An 18,901-nucleotide genomic window follows, 5' to 3' on the forward strand; every position below is an offset into this window, starting at 1 on the left:
CAGAAGTAATTGAAAACAGAATACTAAATAAATAAATAAATAAATATTGGGGACACCTTACACAGATAAACTTAGCCCCAAACTAAGCAAAGCTTGTACTATGGGTGCTCTAAGCGACGATTTACATACTTAAATAGATAAATACATACTTAAATACATAGAAAACATCCATGACTCAGGAACAAATAAGTATATGTGCTCATCACACAAATAAATGCCCTTACCGGAATTCTTTTTTTTTTTTATACTACGTCGGTGGCAAACAAGCATACGGTCCGCCTGATGGAAAGCGGTCACCGTAACCTATGAACGCATGCAACGCAAACAGTGTCACATGCGCGTTGCCACCCCAATTCGAACCCAGGACCGCGGCTTAGCAGGCAGGGTCACTACCGACTGATCCAGACCGGTCGTCAGCTACTACTGATTAATACTATTGTAATATTAGCTAAAAATTGGTGAGCATTAGACTTCGTTCGTCGCGACATCTATTGACAAGTAGCAGTACTGATAATTTACGCTATTTGATGCGTGATTGACGCGTGATTGCCGCTAGATGTCACTACAAATTACCCGCAGTTACTGATGTATGGAGTTACAACTCTCTTCCCTTACTTATTCCTCTATGGTACAAAGCGACTGTGATACTTGTGTAGTGCCGTGCGAGACCATTTCGGCTTTTAGTGAATTACAGTGCAGAAATACAGAGAATATCCAAACTTTGTATTCGCTATGTGTAGAAATGGTGATGCTCTGGCATTGTTCAATCTTATGGTTGATTCCACCGGTTGACATGTCGAAAAGTCGATAGGATTTCGTGTAAATATTAATTTGTGACTTAAAAAAAATGTATATAATACATACCGTGTTAATTATAAGTTTGAGTGGAAAGAATAGGACATTTGCTGATTGCTGCTGTAAATATTTTACAGGAAACTCATAAGGTTATAGATGTGATAATAATATACATAATTTACGCCCCAGATGTTATTGTTATATCTAGAAATTGCTTTATTTATTTCTGGTTGTTTCTATCTCCAAATGTTTAATTATAATTACCATATAAGTGCTTTGGTGTCATTCTGTTAACGATGTCTAAAGTTTAATAAATACAGCAGGGCAAATCCAGACTGGGGGGCAAATGTAACTGATAATTTTTTTCTATGTTTTACAATGTTTGCATTATTAGAGTGTCCACCGGTTATGTATGGTAGGCGTGTTCAGTGGATACATGTAGAAATCAGCATCATAGTGTAATTATGGAAAAAATGAATTAGTTTCAATTGCCCCCCAGTGGAGATTTGCCCCGCTGTACCTTACAGAAGTCAGTGCACCTTAATAATATAAGTATTATTAAATTCACTACAATCAAGGTCGTTGGCTCGACATTAAAGAGAGTACTATGTAAAATGTAAATTATGACAACATTCAAAACTTCGCAATTGTCATAGCTCTCAGAACTTCAAGAGATGCTTCGCATAAAAGTTTATTGTATATGCTTAATATAATGTATACAAATTGGGACAAGTTACAGCTTTTAACAACTTTGCGTTTCAGTTGCTTATCAAAAGTTTCGTTGTACTTCTCAGGTTGTGAGGTTAAGTTATCTTAAGTAAATTAAAATGGATAAAAGATTAAATAAACTTGACATAAGTAGGTATATATATGTTTTTAAATTAAAGGAAAAATTGAAAAATTCACACCTCCGGCTGGACTCAAACCTGCGACCTTTGGCCTTGCCGGGGCCATCGCGCTTCCAACTGCGCCACGGAGCAGAGGCCTGCTGGATGTGTGCGAATTTATCCATGCCTTCCCTCAATTCTCAACCTCCTTAGGGTGGCGTTATTCGCAGACGTTTCTGCATGATATAAAAAAACTAATTTAGGTATAATATATTTTTTTTCATATATAATATTCATAATTTTTAACGTGTAAATAGTACGTAAAAAAATATAATCCGGTCCGTTTTATCAGACACATCAGACAGTATTTCTCATGATTTATTTTCATACTTAAACATTTTTCTATTCCGAACGGTTTTTTATGCACATGGAGCATACATGGTTGTAAACGGGCCAAGTCGCGTATCACTGTGTTTCGGCCTTATTTTTTTCTTTTTATTTAAATGACATCAATGTGTTTTGCGCTTAAATTGGATCGCTATATCACGAGGCTTGCACGTGTTGCCCAGGCTTGCACGTGTTGCCCAAGTTTAAAGGGTTATAATACAGAATTACAGAGCGTGAAGCGGAAAATGAGATAAGTGAATGTCTTTGATCTAAGTCTCCGAGCCATTTAAGACCTACCAGTGTTTCTTCTGAATAATATCTTACAGTTTATTTTACTTGAATTGCTTATGTCGAAACTTCAAAGGGCTACATACTGAAAAAGGTCGTACGATACACGTGCCAGGAGGTTATACGCAAATCGTAACGGTCTGAAACACTTTCTCAAGACGTGTTTTAATATCGCCTCTCGTTTCGTATTTCCACTTTTCTGCATACTATTTTGTATTTCTAATTAATGATCAGCAGTCAATTTATTAACTTTTGCCCAAAGTGTTAATATCATAAAATGAACGCTTCGATGATAGCACCTTTTGAATGATTATTCATAACTTGACTCGCTACTTAGTAGCGAATATACACGTAATTCCAAAATGGCCAAAATAAATTTATTTGTAATCTTTATTGCTAAAAAACATACATTTACAAAAAAGTTTTGAAATTTATCGTAATTTAATAGTGAAATTCAATTTAAAATACGGCTTTTTTTAATGCCCCCACAAATTCTCAAAACCCATCGTGACGTCATGTTACACTTGACGTCTGTAAGTAGGAGCGAGAAAGAATTATTCTTTTCTCGCTCCCACTCGTGTGTACGGCCAGACGTGTGACGTCTGATTACACGACGCGATCGAGCGCCGCTGTCAAAAGCGCGATGAGATAGATATCGTTTCGTTTCGTGAGATTTGTGCCATTCGCCACCCTGATTACACTCGAAAAAATTTTATAATGGTTTTAACATTTTTTTTTCTAGTTTCGTATAGTATTTTTAGTTTTATATTTTGGATTTGTTACATTAATAAAATTATTAGTAGAATCGTAAAAAAAAATAGTAAAAAATCATGCATATTCCCTATTGCGCCACAAAATCTTGGTGGAAACATTACGCTTATTAACGAAGTTGAATAGGTCCCATATCTCGTTTCAATTGACTTTGATCAGCATTGGATTTGGTCATTCAGCTGAACACTTAATTTGACGTAGCGCCGCAATCACTTCGTAACTTTTTCTGAATGGAATATTCTGGGTGGTTATGTCATATCGAACTTTGCGAGTATTTAATGTTTTGAACATTTCAAAAGCTTTAATTTATTGAACCATATTTTTGAATTAGACTGTTGAAGAAATAAAAATACTGAAGTTTTTTTTGCAGTTAAACAGGCAACGAATAAATATTACCTAAATGAAATAACCAGACTTCAATGACAATAACATAACTTGTGTCACGTCACGTAAGCTGTCGTTTAAACAACACGTCTAAACTATTTATTTTTGGGTTCCCGTAAAGAAAATTTACCTATTACATCTTGTGCCCGAGACAGCTGTTTCATATGAATAAATTGAACCTATTTTTGTAGAATTAAGACTTTAACATGGATCGACATTTTTTTTGGCAAGTTACAATAAAAACACAATTTTCTTCCCCGAAGAAATCTTAATATCCTAGTATAGATAATTTTATTAAAACATTCAATAACACATTAAATCAATAAAAACACTTATACTAAAAACCTTACAAAATATAAACACTAATGCTAAAAACTTATAAATAAAAAAATTGGCTTAAATCCTCGCCGGCAGGTAAGGTGCCCAGAAGGCTGGCCGCATTGCCCCGCTGGATAGCAATGCTGATCCGCTGAGCGAAATATTGGCCAGCCCTCTGGTCACCAGACGCCTCTATGAGACGCTTGGACAGCTTCTCATAGAGGCGACGCGCATTAGACCCCATGGCCCCAGGGTTTCAACCACAAACGCCACAAATACAGCTGCTGCCGAGGGTGACATACTTGCAACGTTTGAGGTCTTCAGCCGAGGATGCAGCCGCACCAGCACCAACTTCTCCTAGTATTGTCATACTTTATTTTTATTTGAATAAATAACATTTATTTATTTTATACCGTGTTGTGTTATATTCTAATTTTAGGATCTCTAAGTACCTACCTAGTTCTTGTCTATCCATTCTGATTTTTAACTCCCCTATTCGTGAATAACAACCTTCTTAAAGTTAAATGAACCCTAATGAAATTCTGTAGGTATACCTTTTGGTTAACGTATCTTTAAAAGTACCTACATTTATTTTGATTTTCTTGTATTCGAAATGAACAATATAGTGTTTAAAACGAGTGAAAGTCAAATCGATTTAAGCTTGACACTATTGGCCAAACAACTTGAAACCACAGTGCAGTATAAAATGTTCAGTGTGCGTAGCCGAATGTAAAAACGCTCACGAAACGCTTACGATCTCTTTCGTTTATACTTGTATCTATCGCTCTTGCGTATTGGCGCGACAGAGCCCGACTACATTTCTGGGGCGTTTCGGTGGCGTTTCGCGTCGTAATAATGTTAATCGGCTACGGGGACCTGACTTGAATTGCCTTAGGGTATGCGCCCGTGAGCAACTTTGTTGCTGCAACTATTTTGTCTTTCACATGCAGTCTTTGAAAAGTTGCGTCGCTACGTAGGGGAAGGTAGCCCAAAGAGGGCATAACTGAGCGCCCAAAGCGGACACTGGATTTAATGTTGCTATTTCAAAATGGAGCGCGGTCGTAACTCGTAACAAGTGACAATACTCGTCGCCCGCGCACCTCGCGTCATTCGTCCGGCTAACCTGCGAGCACGCCGTTACGCGCTCCGACAAAAAAATGTTTTTTGCGGTTTTTTGAAAAAAAAATTTGTAAAAAATGGACAATTTTGTTTATTTAAAATTAGGTGCACGTCGAAAATTGAAATTGTCCTCTTTTACCTTACAAATTTAAATTGTATCTTTGATCGAACTCAAAGAAATGAATGAACTGTGCGAGAGAAAATAGCTCGTTTATTCAAGTGTTTTATATTTATACAATATCTTAAGATACCTCAATTTTGAAGGACTTATTATGTCTCGAGGAAAACGTCTTCAAATGGAATTCCATGAAAATATATTAAGGGATGTATTACGTGTAATCGGTATACAAGCAACCAATATGTTTTCTTTCTCGGTCACCGGCAATAATCCATACTAATATTATAAATGGGAAAGTGTGTGTCTGTTTGTTTGTCCGTCTTTCACGGCAAAACGGAGCGACGAATTGACGTGATTTTTTAGGTGGAGATAGTTGAAGGGATGGAGAGTGACATAGGCTACTTTTTATCTCTTTCTAACGCGAGAGAAGCTGCGGGCAAAAGCTAGTTAATTATAAATGGGAAAGTGTGTGTATCTGTTTGTTTGTCCGTCTTTTACGGCAAAACGGAGCGACGAATTGACGTGATTTTTTAGGTGGAGATAGTTAAAGGGATGGAGAGTGACATGGGCTAATTTTTGTCTCTATCTAACGCGAGCGAAGCCGCGGGAAAAAGAAGGCTGCATGTTTTAGCGGCCTTCCTGTTGTACGTATGAGTTCAATTACATAATATATGTCACAATAAATATTGCAACAGCTTCGTGAGACAAGAAGAAAATCCTTTTCACCCTTTAGCCCAGCATTTAGTTTATCACATGCATCTGATATCCCAGATGATTTTAGCTTCAGCAGTAGCTTCTCAAGTAGTCCTTACATCCTGGCGGGTGATGCCTCTGCTTACGTCCCCAGGACACGCAGCCGAATGGCACAAACGCTCACGAAACGCTCACGAAACGCTCACGAAACGAAACGCTCGTAGATACATATCTCTATCGCTATTGCGTATTGGCGCGACAGAGCCAGACTACCTTGGAATAGAATAGAATAGAATAATTTATTTACCAAGAAAGGGAATAGCTACAATTTTATCATTTACTGTGACTTCCACACTAGGCAAAGCCTGTATCGCGGAAGTCCGGTTACTTAAGACAGTTTAACAAAAATGATTCGGCTATTGAAAATTTCGCGGCGTTTCGTTTTCGTTTCGCGTCGCAGAAATGCCATTCGGCTATGGCACCTGACACGGACAAGGGCAGTGTTCGGTGTACCCTTTGCATTTTGTTAAATTGTCAAAGGGCTGTAAGGGTTTAATAATGGTATCCGTGATGGGAAAGACACTTACTAATAACCTGTGGTAGGTACTAAAGACTGTATCGTTAAGTATGAGGACAACTTTGAGTAGCCGTATTTATTTGCTATTATATTTTTTTCTTAAAACAAGACATAGGCTTAATAAGGCACATAATAAGGTTCACATTTTGTCCTAGAAACTCGACGTAAAGCAAGTGGTTTAGACAGTATTGACTTAATCCTCCCGAGTAACAATTACGATTCCGGACAAATGCTACTAGAAAATTCACAAAGTGCGTAAAAAACGATACGATTGCGAAAAAAAATTGTACTGTGTGAACCTCAACGACATATGATCCACCAAGCAGAATATCTGGACATAGTCTAGCCATAGTTATTTTTAAGAAATAAAGTTCAGGATCTGTGTATGGCGGCCATTTAGAGAATGTGGCATGGTGCTTCCTCTAACTCCGACTTTGATGTCGAATTTAACTATCATACACTGTTTATATCGATTTGGTTTAGGCACTGTTCAAACACCGTGAATGTCAGTTAGACTTTGGCCTATGGCTAATTTTTTTATCTGTTTCTCTCATCTTGCTTGCATCAAAAATTTACGACAATCCGGAACGTTGCTTAAAATAGCGTTTTTTTTAATTATATAAATTCACCGCATTTATTCTGCAAGTACCCAATTGAAAAACCATGAAGAGGACTCTTAAAGAATATATTTTGGCAGCATATTAACCTTTGTTTGTTGAAATCGTACAAACAGTCATTGAAATATTCTCAAATTAAGCCAGATAGGGGTTGTCCGAAATTTATTAGCTAGACCTTAATGAAAGTACCATAAAGTCTCTAAAATAAAATAAAAATTAGACCTTCTTATATCAAATAGTGCTTACCAATACCTTCAGATCATACTCTTGGAACATAATAATATAAAATTATGCACATGTCAACATTTAGACGAGGTTTGTTTTGTCCTTATACTTATCGATACAGTCCTTAAGTACTGCGGATCAAATTGCAAAACGGGATCCTAATACATATGTAGGTACTATTTCGTGCATGTGGTCCATTTCTCGATGCTCCAAACCGGTTATTAACGATCACTTATTACACACTTAAAATCGTGAATCGAAAAAACACACGATGACTGTTATGTCAGTTATGATCCCATGCAATTCAAAATAAATATCGGTCCAAAAATGACGAAGTCGTGTCATATCAGATACTTACAAAATTAAATTGATAACCACCTTATTATGCACTACCGTATTTAAAGACGGTTTTAATAATGATTGACTGGGTACCACCTAGTCTCGAAAGTTGTTTTGAAAAAAAAATATTTAGCGGCCCGCTACTTGGTCGCCCAGGTACATTTCGAAAGATACCAGTGCAATAAACAAACTACTTACCTAACAAAAACAGCTTTTTAATTTCAATAAATATACCAAAACGTTTTGTGTTAAAATTTAGTTTCTTTTAATGAGTTATTATTTGTGTAAAAGAATATAATATAAAGATTTCTGATAAATATGTAAAATATGGGCAATTTTAATACCCCGAATGTTGGAATTTTTTTTATGGCACCGGCCACACCTTTGTTTACAGTAATTCCGGCTAATTCAAAATGATGGTAGGTATAATTATATTGTGACAAGTTGAAAAAACACCTCCGCTTGTATCTTGTAACTTTTAGCTTGAGAAATGGGAGAAATCGCATTGGTGATCTGACAATAGTTTCTACATACTTTAGGTACAGTCAGCAGCAGAAGTTCCGTAACGGGCAAGGTGTTCACAATGATCCTAACACGCTCTTATTGTCTTAAAAATAAGATCATGTTAAGTTCATTTTGAACACCTTGCCCGCTACAGAACTTCTGCTGCTGACTGTACTACATGCCTGGTACTGGAAAGAGCGTTTTGTATGATAGTATTATTAATCTTGCGAATTCTTATATCTCATAAATAGAAATTTAATAACGAGCTGAGAAATACCGTGTTAAAACCTTTTCGCAACGAAGCTAGCAAGATTTTCTCTAAGAAATACCTATTTTTGATGTCAAGGTTTCATATAAGTAATGGAATAACTTAATATACAATAAGTATATTCTATTTTAAGGTAAGGTATGCTAGAAGAGTTGTCAATTCGCTATATATTCTATTTTTATAAAAAATACCTTAGGTAAGTTTTGTGAAATTCAGTACCTAAGTGAGAACAATGTTGTTTCAATTTGTTGAACGTAATTTAATAAGTTACAACATATAATAACCTAATTTTGTCGTGATTGTAAGTGCTTTAGAAAGTTTTGTAAGTTCCACGCTGCCAGAGAGCCAATTTAAGATGACAAACAACTCAACTTTATGTGCCCGACATCAGAAGTTACTTAGGGACTGCTATTTACAAACAATGTTTCGTCAGCTAAAGATATGTGGAATATGAGTTTTTTTTTTGATTTTTCATTCCCTTTAAGTTCCCTTTAATAGATTGTCACCTTTCCTAAGTAAGTTTTTACCTAGTTTCCATTTTTCTGCCTAGATATTGAAATAAAGAATATAATATTTTAAAGTTGAAAGCTATGTCTCGTGTTCTACTTTCTTAAATTTCTATTATTATAAATTACAAAAAAAATAATGTAGGTACATTAACGGCAATGTTATATTCTGATTAATCAATAATAATAAATCAATAAGTGGGCCATTTTTTCAAAGGTCCACATCCACTTTTGTTTATTTGGAAATTTTTATGTGGTTTCCACTCAGAATCGTAAAAAAAAGTGTCCCAAGGTTTTTTCGCAAAAAAAGTTTGAAAACTGTATGGAAATCTTGGGACATTTATTTTCTTTTCCTATCAGTATCGAAAGACCTCACGAAATTCTCAGTATGAATCGCGTTAAAATACCCATATTACAAAAAAGTGGGGTGGACAACTTTGGAAAGAAATGGTCCAAGTATCAATAATTATATATTATATAAAAATATTTATCTATTTTAATTTGATTTTAATCCCTTAACTTCTGGAACGCCATTGTCAATATTTTGTTACTGAATTAACGACCTTCAAATTGTTAATTTGAGTTAAGCCTCCGCCACACCACACATAAAGCGTTTTGATAGCGTAGCATCAGCGGAGCGCAATGATAGTGGTGCGCCGGCGGAACGCTGGCGTTCCCCTCGCAATCCGCGCGCATTCCGCTCGCAATCCGTGCTCGTTAGTTCCGCCGGCGTCCGCTGGGCGCAACGCCAGCGTTCGTCCGGCGCACCGCTATCGTTGCACTCCGCTGACGCTCCGCTACCGCTCCGCCTACGCTATCAAAACGCGCATGTGTGGCCGAGCTTTTATTGTCTGTGACAGATCTGGATTAAGACATTTGAAGGGTTAATGCTTATACTCGTAATAATTAAAGAGAATAACAATTGTTAATGTTGATGGACTAAAATCAAAGAATATTTTTTAAACAGCGATGAATTGTGTCAGAGAGGATTTGAGAATGATAGTACCTAGTGTAGTGTTAAGACCAAGAAAGGTAAAGGAGAATGAAAGAGGAAGACAAGTTGTGGTCATTTCTCAAATGTTTGGCACCGACGGGTGAAAGTTTTTATTTTTGAAAATGTCGCATTTTTTTTTCTTAGAGATCGTTTTAATGCGTCTCAAACATTTCAAAACTGTCAAAGGCACTGGTATGAATCAATTATTTTAGAAGTTATGGTCGATTCAAATTCAGGTGAACGACATCATGTTCAGGTGAAGGATAAAATATAACAGGTTAAAATAAATAGATTTCATAGCATCAGGCCTCCATATAAAAAGTGTCTTTTAATATGTTTTAATGATTTTCTTAATAATGATTTTCTTATAAAGTATTGATTGTGCCAAAATTTTGAGAAATGGCTTGTACCGACCCTCATAGGGTTAGTACATGATTGGCGCGTGAGTATAACATAGATGATGTGTTCTTCTAATTATTAATGACAGGTGGGTGTGCCAAAATTTTGAGAAATGGCTTGTACCGACCCTCACAGGGTTAGTACATGATTGGCGCGTGAGTATATCGCCGCGAGATAGATGACATGTGTTCTTCTAATCGTATTAATGACATTAGGACGGGTAGTCTATCTAGCGGCGACATACTCTCGCGCCAATCATGTGTTAACCCTGCTGGGAAGGATAAAGCATAAATATAATAAGAAAGGCGTACTCGCGTATTGTAAGGCGTCGCGGTAGACCTTGCCAGAGATGGCGTGACGAGCTTGACGCCTTTGATAAAGACTGGTGGGAGACTTCAGGGGATAGGGACACGTGGAGAGAGGGAGGCCTTTGCCCAACAATGGGACAATATGGGCTAATAATAAATAATAATAATAAGAGATTAAATTGAGGGTTAAATTGTGGCGTAGGCGAGAGGCTGGCAACCTGTCACTGCAATGTGTTTCGTTTTCTTTCAACCCCTTATTTGCCAAGAGTGGCACTGAAGCTTGAGTAGTTTCATGTGCTCTGCAACCCCTTCATGGGATACAGGCATGATTGTATGTATGTATGTAATAATATATGTTTTTTTTTGTTACAGTGTAACCAACATCTTCCTAGTGAACCTGTCTGTGGCAGACCTGCTAGTGACACTGTTCTGCATGCCGGTACAGATCGCCAAGTCAGTCACGCTGCTCTGGTACTTTGGAGAGGTCATGTGCAAAACTGTCAACTTCTTACAAGGTAAGGTTTCTTGTTGATATTCAGATTACAAGCTTTAACCTCGTGTGCCGCGATCATATTTTTAAAGTGAAACTTGTAATGCGACTTCCAACAGTTCCAACTAGAGATGCACCGAATATTCGGTTACTATTCGGTATCCGGCCTATTCGGCCCTTATTTTAATATTCGGCCGGATGCCGGATAGTGACGTACTATCCGGCCGGATACCGGATGTGCTATTTTTTATTAAATGATTTTGGGGTAAACAAATTAAATGTAAAAAAACAGTTACGGCTATAATACTTCTAACCATAGCCCTTTATTTAAAAAAAAAACATACGCGCGAAGTTCTCTACGAAACAAGTCAAAACCTGCACGACGCGCCCGCTTTTACCTACAATACCTACAATTTAAGTAGGGATACTTAAATTGTAGGTATTGTAGGTAAAATTCTGCTGCCGAATATTCGGCGGCCGGATACCGAATATTCGGCCGATGGTTGGGCCGAGTATTCGGTATCCGGTATCCGGCCAAATAACTATTCGTTGCATCTCTAGATCCAACTGACCGCGTTAAACGTTTAACGCACTATTTTCTTTTAATATGGTTTTCTCGTACGCGGATCCGCGTTCTGACGTACGAGTTATTATTATTAGTGCGTTTTCACATTATCAGGGTGGCTAGCCGAATGGCACAATCGCTCACGAAACGCTCACGAAACGAAGCGCTAGTAGATATCTATCTCTATCGCGCTTGCGTATTGGCGCGACAGAGCCAGCGGCGTATCGCTTTCGTTTGGCATCGGAGAAATGCCATTCGGCTACGGGGCCTGATCCGATATCGGAAGGATTTCAATAGAAAAATCCAAGATGGCGCCTGTAATGTATGGGATATCGGTCCGACATCCGATATCGGATCGGATAATGTGAAAAAGCACTTAAGCGCCTGAATCACACATGCATACATACATTTACCCCTGTTTTTCTAAAAAACACAGGCAGGGCAGGACATATAAAACTGAACAAATTTAGGTGCCTCTCATAGTGATTTTAATAAGGTTGAAAGAAAACAAAATTTTAATGTGGCAGTGGCAGATTGTTGGCCCATCGGCCATAGGTACCACAATTAAACCCAATTCCACTAGTTAAGTTCTACGACGCGAGAGGAAAGGGGTGGTGAAATTAGTTACCCGTCATTAATCGATCAGATCGTCAAAACAAATACCGCGGGAGGAAAGGGGTCAGATCGTCAAAACAAATGTAGTCACCGCTAAAAACTTCTAACCAATTTTTGACACAGTTCTGATTTCGGGTAGAGATACAAAACTTTATCATAATAATTTGTAGTCGACATTACCATCTTTTTAGATAGATAGATAGAATACTCTTTATTGGCACACCTCAGCAAACGATACAGTGGAGACAAAACAAATGATTATAAATAGAGGCAGACAACAGGCGGTCTTATCGCTAACGAGCGATCTCTACCAGACAACCAGACTTTTATTTGTATATTACATGACTATATAATAATGTAATTTAAGTCCCTCAAGACATCCTATTTGCGTTCATGGGTTCATGAGTCCATATAAGCTTACGTACCTACTTGATATTAACCCACTTGTTACTATCGTTCTTTTAAAAGGACGCCAAACACTTAAAATTCTCATGAACAATGGGGGTACTTATAAAACTTTTGGTGATACGCATTCGAAACCTATTGAGTGTTAGAAACGGACTGCTAATTGACTGTGCGTGTTTATAGCAGTGTTTTGTTTTTATTTATCGATACATTTGGAGAAATTAACAATGGAAACTTCAAGGTATGTAGTTTTACAAAAAATATAGATAATGTTTTATTAAAAATCAGAATATAGAAAAAAACAACGTGAACTATTCGGTACCAGTGCTATAAAATTTAGAATATAATTAGAAACTATATTTTTTGGTGATTATATGAACCGTCCTTTTAAACTACCAATAGGAATATATGCTACTATAGTACTTTTTGCATTTTAGGAAGCGAAAAAAGACTTGGTCTCGCCCTTTAACATTAAATGAAATCATTGACGAGCTTGAGGAAGATGACCAAGAAATACCTGATTCGATCGTTATTTTGCCTCCCGAAAACTGTAACGCTGACGTCACCGATGAGGATTCAGGGGACGAAAACCAAGTAAATATACACAATCTACCGGGATCTCAGTTACGTGCTCCGGGAGAAGTTTGTTTTAGATCGGAAGAAGATTTTAGTGACGAGGACGATAACATACCGCTTATTCAGTTGTCTAAACGAAGATGTGAGACAACGGACCAGTTTCATCAGTCAACATCTGGGACAGAGGCAAGTCCTTGCCGGCCAATAAGCGTACCAAAAAATAAAACATACAATTGGATTGAACAAGATATTCAGCCCAACTTCGCGGTCTGGCAATGCATGCAAACATCAGCACCGAATTTGAATCCCATGCAATATTTTGACCTAATGTTTGGAGACACAATTATCAATATGTTTGTACACTACACCAATTTATATGCAGCAAAGAAAAATGCAAGCAAGTCCTGCCCTATTACGAAAGACGAAATGTATTGCTTTATAGGTATATTACTATACAGTGGGTACGTGATAGTACCTAGAAGATACATGTATTGGCAAAACGCTTCCGATTGCGGTATGCCTATAATATACAATGCTATGTCTAGAGATCGGTTTACGTATATTATGTCAAATTTGCACTGCTGTGACAATTCAAAATTACAGTCAGGTGATAAGTTTGCGAAATTACGTGAATTATTTCAGCTTCTGAATCAGAACTTTGCAGAAAGGCAAAGGTAAAGAGATTTTCGCAGCAACAAAAAAAATACATACTTGTGGACCAGCCAGCTGTAATAAAAAAATATAATGAAAATATGGGAGGAGTAGATCGATCCGATCAAAATATTGGCCTTTATAGAACATCTATTAGGGGAAAAAAATGGTACTTCTCTTTAATTTGTCATGCACTTGATATGGCTGTACAAAATGCATGGCAATTGTACAAGAATAATGGTGGCGAATATGACTCCCTAAATTTTCGCAGATATGTGGCTACATCTCTTCTCGAAAGCTATAAAAAAAATTTTGAACGAAAAGATACACGTGCTAGCGGACTGTTTCGAGATTGTGTACGTTTTGATGGGAAAAATCATATAATAAGGTATAAAGAAACTCAAACCAGATGTATTGAGTGCCACAAAAAAGCTAATTTTATTTGTGCAAAATGTAATGTAACGTTACATTCCAAGATTTGTTTTGAAAAGTTTCATACTGCTGAATAAAGAGTAACAATATGACGTATTCATTATTTTATTTTAATTCAAATTAATATTAACATTTGGTAGTATATTTTGCTATTGTCCTTTTAAAAGAACACCTTTTTCCTACTTTTCCATGAGAGCAGCATTTTTTTTATTATTTTTCCCTTGTTATATATATTTTTTCTAACACTTCACATAAATTTCGTAAAAATTAAAGGTATTTAGGACGTCCAGTAACAAGTGGGTTAACATACATTAGCATATAAATTCGGGATTGTTAAGTTAATATACTTGTAGGCAGGTACCCAACTAACAGAACCAAACTTTACATGAACTGTTACAAACTCATAAGTTCTGTGAACCATGTTTCTTGAAGTTACAATTAATTGAAAGCAAGTTAGTACCTAGGTACCGTTTATACCGCGTACTAAATGATATTATCAGTTTGCAAGCTTGAATGTCGGAAACGAAGGCAGTGAAGGCCGTGTGCTATTGAAGCTGTCTCAATTCTTAGAAACAGGATAATACATGATGTACATGTAATTAATTAACCTTACACTTAAGGGTAGATGTAGGTCATACCAATCAACTTTTACTATGGGGTGTGAAAATAGAAACATATGTAATAATGTGCTAAAAGTAAGGTCGGCTTTGAAAACTGTTTTCAAATACAGATTTATTTAAATGTATTATATATTATGTATGTGTCGCTTAACTTCAAACATGGGTAAATCCATTTTGCTATACCTAATACCTAAGGTTGATTATCTTTCAGATCACAATATTTTTTTTAAATATAATCAACCTTAAAAGAGAATGGATTTACCTAATATTAAAAAGTACTATCGTACTGTACAGTATGGCCACTCCCGCCCCCCACTGAAATTGCCGCCCACCCCCTCTCGGTTACCTCACAGTTACCGCCTGTCAAAAACGCGAACAGTCGACCTGTCATATTTTACTCATACAAGCATAGTACGCGTTCACCTATACGAGCTTTGACTGTGTGCTAGGAATGCGCCTCTTTCATATATTTGATCGCCAGTTTCCGTGGCAGAATATACGCGTAGGTAGATATAATAAAGATACTTCAAAACCTTATTGGGATTAAAACACAAACTGTTTAAAACTATGTTTTGTTATACTAAGTACCTATACGAAAATATTACTCCACTGTAGCGGCGCGACAGAACCATAATCAACGATTGTCTTGTCATTTCGGCTAGGGCAGCTAGTCGACCTGTCCATTTAGATCATAGATTCATTGCAAAAATTAACCTTGATATTTAAAACAATAGGTTATAATTACCACGCACGTAGCATACGAGGTGTTAATCCACTGACATAACATTGTCAAAACTGCAGTGTTAGCACATGATTGCCGGCGCAAGATAGACTACTCAGTACTCGTCCTTATTTCATTAATACTCGTAACAGTTAGAAAAAGACGTGTCATCTATCTCGCGGCAACATTAAAATTATACAACATTATGCATAATCTCTTGGCAATCATGTGCTAGGCCTACTGTTGTTAAGAATGCAATTTTGATGTTTGACATGTAACTTTATGTTATTTATAAATCTACTTATGACAAAATGCAAGTGCAGAAGACTATTTGTCTAATTGTCTATCAGTCTTGCATAATATATTACTATTTATAAAGGAACATGGGACTCCAATTATCCAAACAATAGGCTACTAGACTCGTATCGAATTTAGCACATCAAGTTATTGTTTTCTGTAGTATTTGACTTAAGAAATCAATATTTATAGCTTGCGGGGATGAAAAGTGCGTGATGACTGCGTATTGTTAATTAAAGATGTGTGTATGTTTTTTTTAAATTATGGACTCCGAAAACGGTGTTGGCCAATGGAGTGACGTCACATAATTCAGATCAACTATGGAAATTAGAGGTAGTAATCTGATCTCCATAGAAGCAACCTCTATTGTATTAAAATTCATAGTCGTTGACGGGTGTGACAATGTGAAATATTTTTTTCTAAATATACTGACGTCATGTCATAGATATTCTATAGATTAATATGGCTGATGTTGTTTTTGCCTGATCACGTAAAACTAAACTTTAAATAATTTATTTGCGGGTTTTTAAGTCGTAATAAAATATGGTACTATTTTTTTCGTTTAATTGGACAGTAATTAATAATATAAGACATACTTTGAAAAAGGGTCAAGTAGCCTATTATTTAATAATTTTTGGTAAGTACACTTTGTAATTGAAAAAAATTGATTACCTTAAAACTTTTTTCATTAATTTATATTTAATTTGTTTTTGCCAAAAGTCGTCTTTTGCAGGCACGTGTATGTTTTATCTTTCAGTTTGAAAGGGAAATTATTATAATAATTTTATTTACGTACACGGAAAATTTATATTATAATCATACTTTGCGCGCTTACACGTGACAAGGAACTTCGAAGTTCCACTTACCTAATTATAAACTAATTAGGTTAGCATTATATTTGTACGGCTCCATAACTTGAGGTAGGTATCTACCTACATGCAGTCAGTCCCACGCGGCAGAAAGCACGAAACTTGGCATGTATATAACTTATAGGTTTATATAGAAAAACAGTAGTAGAAACACGCCGGGAAGTAAATATTTCCCCTCCTCCATTTTTTTGCCATTTCAGTATTGTTCTCATACTAAAAGTTGTTCATTATTACCTCAAAACTTACTGTTGTGCAAAGTATGGTTGGTCCTTTTTCACCATGTTTAACTACTGAGCTATACTTCGTTTCTTTTAACATTAGAATTATCTGTCAAACGGGTAAACAAAGAAGCAGTGGTCGTAGACCTTCCTTCTTCGATTTCGGCCGATACCACTGATTTCTTGGAACTTATGTACATAGTATTATAAGTTATAAGTTCCAAGAAATCAGTGGTATCGGCCGAAATCGAAGAAGGAAGGTCTACGACCACTGCTTCTTTGTTTACCCGTTTGACAGATAATTCTAATCTTAAAAGAAACGAAGTATAGTTTATACGTTTTTACAGCTCAGGAACCCTCCCATATTGCATATGCGTATGCGTGGTCTGACATGTACTTGACAATTTTTTTATTATATCAAAACCAGTGATAACTCGAGGTGTAATGAATAAAATGTTGATAATGAGTATAATTACATGATCCAGATATTGTGCATCATGGGATAATGAAAGTAGAAAACATACCTACATAGTATACACCGTGTTTTCTTTGTTTTCCGTTAAATTCGACACGTCGTTAGGTTTGTTATCAGGAACCACCCTTTATATCACTTTTAGTTAAATTCGCCAAAAATTTTTTTTCATCGTTTTCATACATAATAAATGAATTAATTAATGTGAGAGACCCTTAAGAATAATATTCAAGTTAATGTCAAATGACTGACGGCACATGTCAAAACAAATAACATTAGGAAGTGGTAAAGGCTGTCACACACGTATTCAGTAATTATTTTTATTTTTTTAATGACTCAATAACCGTAAGAGTTAAGTCTTTTGTTTCTTAGAGACATTAATTGTATTTGATCTAAAGAATCTTCCCCTAAAGTTAACGGAATTCAATAAAAATAGGGTGTATAATATAAGGTTAAATTTTACAATTATTTTAAATAAAGGCAGACGAGCGTAATTTCTGCCGTATAATTTTTACAGTGGCATACACCGTGTTATGTGATCGTTTGATCACGCGTATACATCGTTTATCGTGACGCGAAATTGGTCACGATAAACGTATCGTGACCGAAATTGCGCGTCAGAAATTACGCTCGAGCGGCTTCACCCTATGATCGATGTTAAATAATTATTTGTCGATAAAACATACCGTTACATCACCTTTCATCTTATTTTTATCGTTGATGAAATAAACAACCCACTTTGCAAAAGGAAAATGGGTGCGTAAAAATAATGCTTTCGTGCATGATGTCGCATCACATCAACACGTAACGATATTCTCATTTTTTGTACATTATATTAAACGGGCAAATCAGATTTTTTCAACTCAACGTCTTTTTAAAGTCACCTGCGAAGTCTTTGAAGACCGCAAAACTATCTGACATGCACCTTATAGCTCTACAAATAATATCGTGTCACATATTTTTGCAGCCTGCAGCCAAAAAAAATGCTTTGTGCCAAGGACCATATAATACCGGGACAGACAAAGCCCACACATAAAAGCGTACCCTGAAATGTATGGGCCTTTTAAAACTAGATGGCGCTGTTTTGTTGCCTGGAAGTGAATAATATCATATTTTCCCCAAATATATTTGCGTGTTTTTATTTTTTATAAGAACAAAATGACATGCTTCTTTATTTCAATATCATGATATCACGTCAATACGCATTTAAAAAAAAATTTAGGCGTCATAAGTGTAGTTATGATAGTATTTTAATAGATGGCGCTAAAAATGGAGGTACGATTCTTAGTATGAAGATTGTAAATCTTATATAAATAATTCTTGCTTTGAGCGTAGCGGTAAGCGCGTACGACTTTCAATACAGAGGTTGTGGGTCCGCAGTTCGTGCATTTTTCGGGACATGTATGAAATGTCATTTGTCGGTGAAGGAAAATATCGTGAGAAAAGCGGTCTATTCGCAAAATGCCCGGTTTGCCCTCTGTCAGATTAGTTGTCAAGGTAGACCATAGCTTCCATATGCCGGGATAACACACG

General features: G+C 36.4%; 1 protein-coding gene across 1 annotated transcript in view; it reads left to right on the forward strand.

Moving 5' to 3' along the window:
* Positions 1 to 18,901, forward strand: part of LOC125226628 (QRFP-like peptide receptor) — a 275,810-nt gene that overhangs the window by 177,665 nt on the left and 79,244 nt on the right. Inside the window, exon 3 of the mRNA XM_048130664.1 lies at positions 10,810 to 10,952. Coding sequence (XP_047986621.1) covers positions 10,810 to 10,952 — 143 coding nt within the window. The remainder of the gene's footprint in view (positions 1 to 10,809; positions 10,953 to 18,901) is intronic.

Source organism: Leguminivora glycinivorella, chromosome 5 (genome assembly GCF_023078275.1).
Source record: "Leguminivora glycinivorella isolate SPB_JAAS2020 chromosome 5, LegGlyc_1.1, whole genome shotgun sequence".
In the NCBI taxonomy this organism is placed as follows: Eukaryota; Metazoa; Arthropoda; class Insecta; order Lepidoptera; family Tortricidae; genus Leguminivora; species Leguminivora glycinivorella.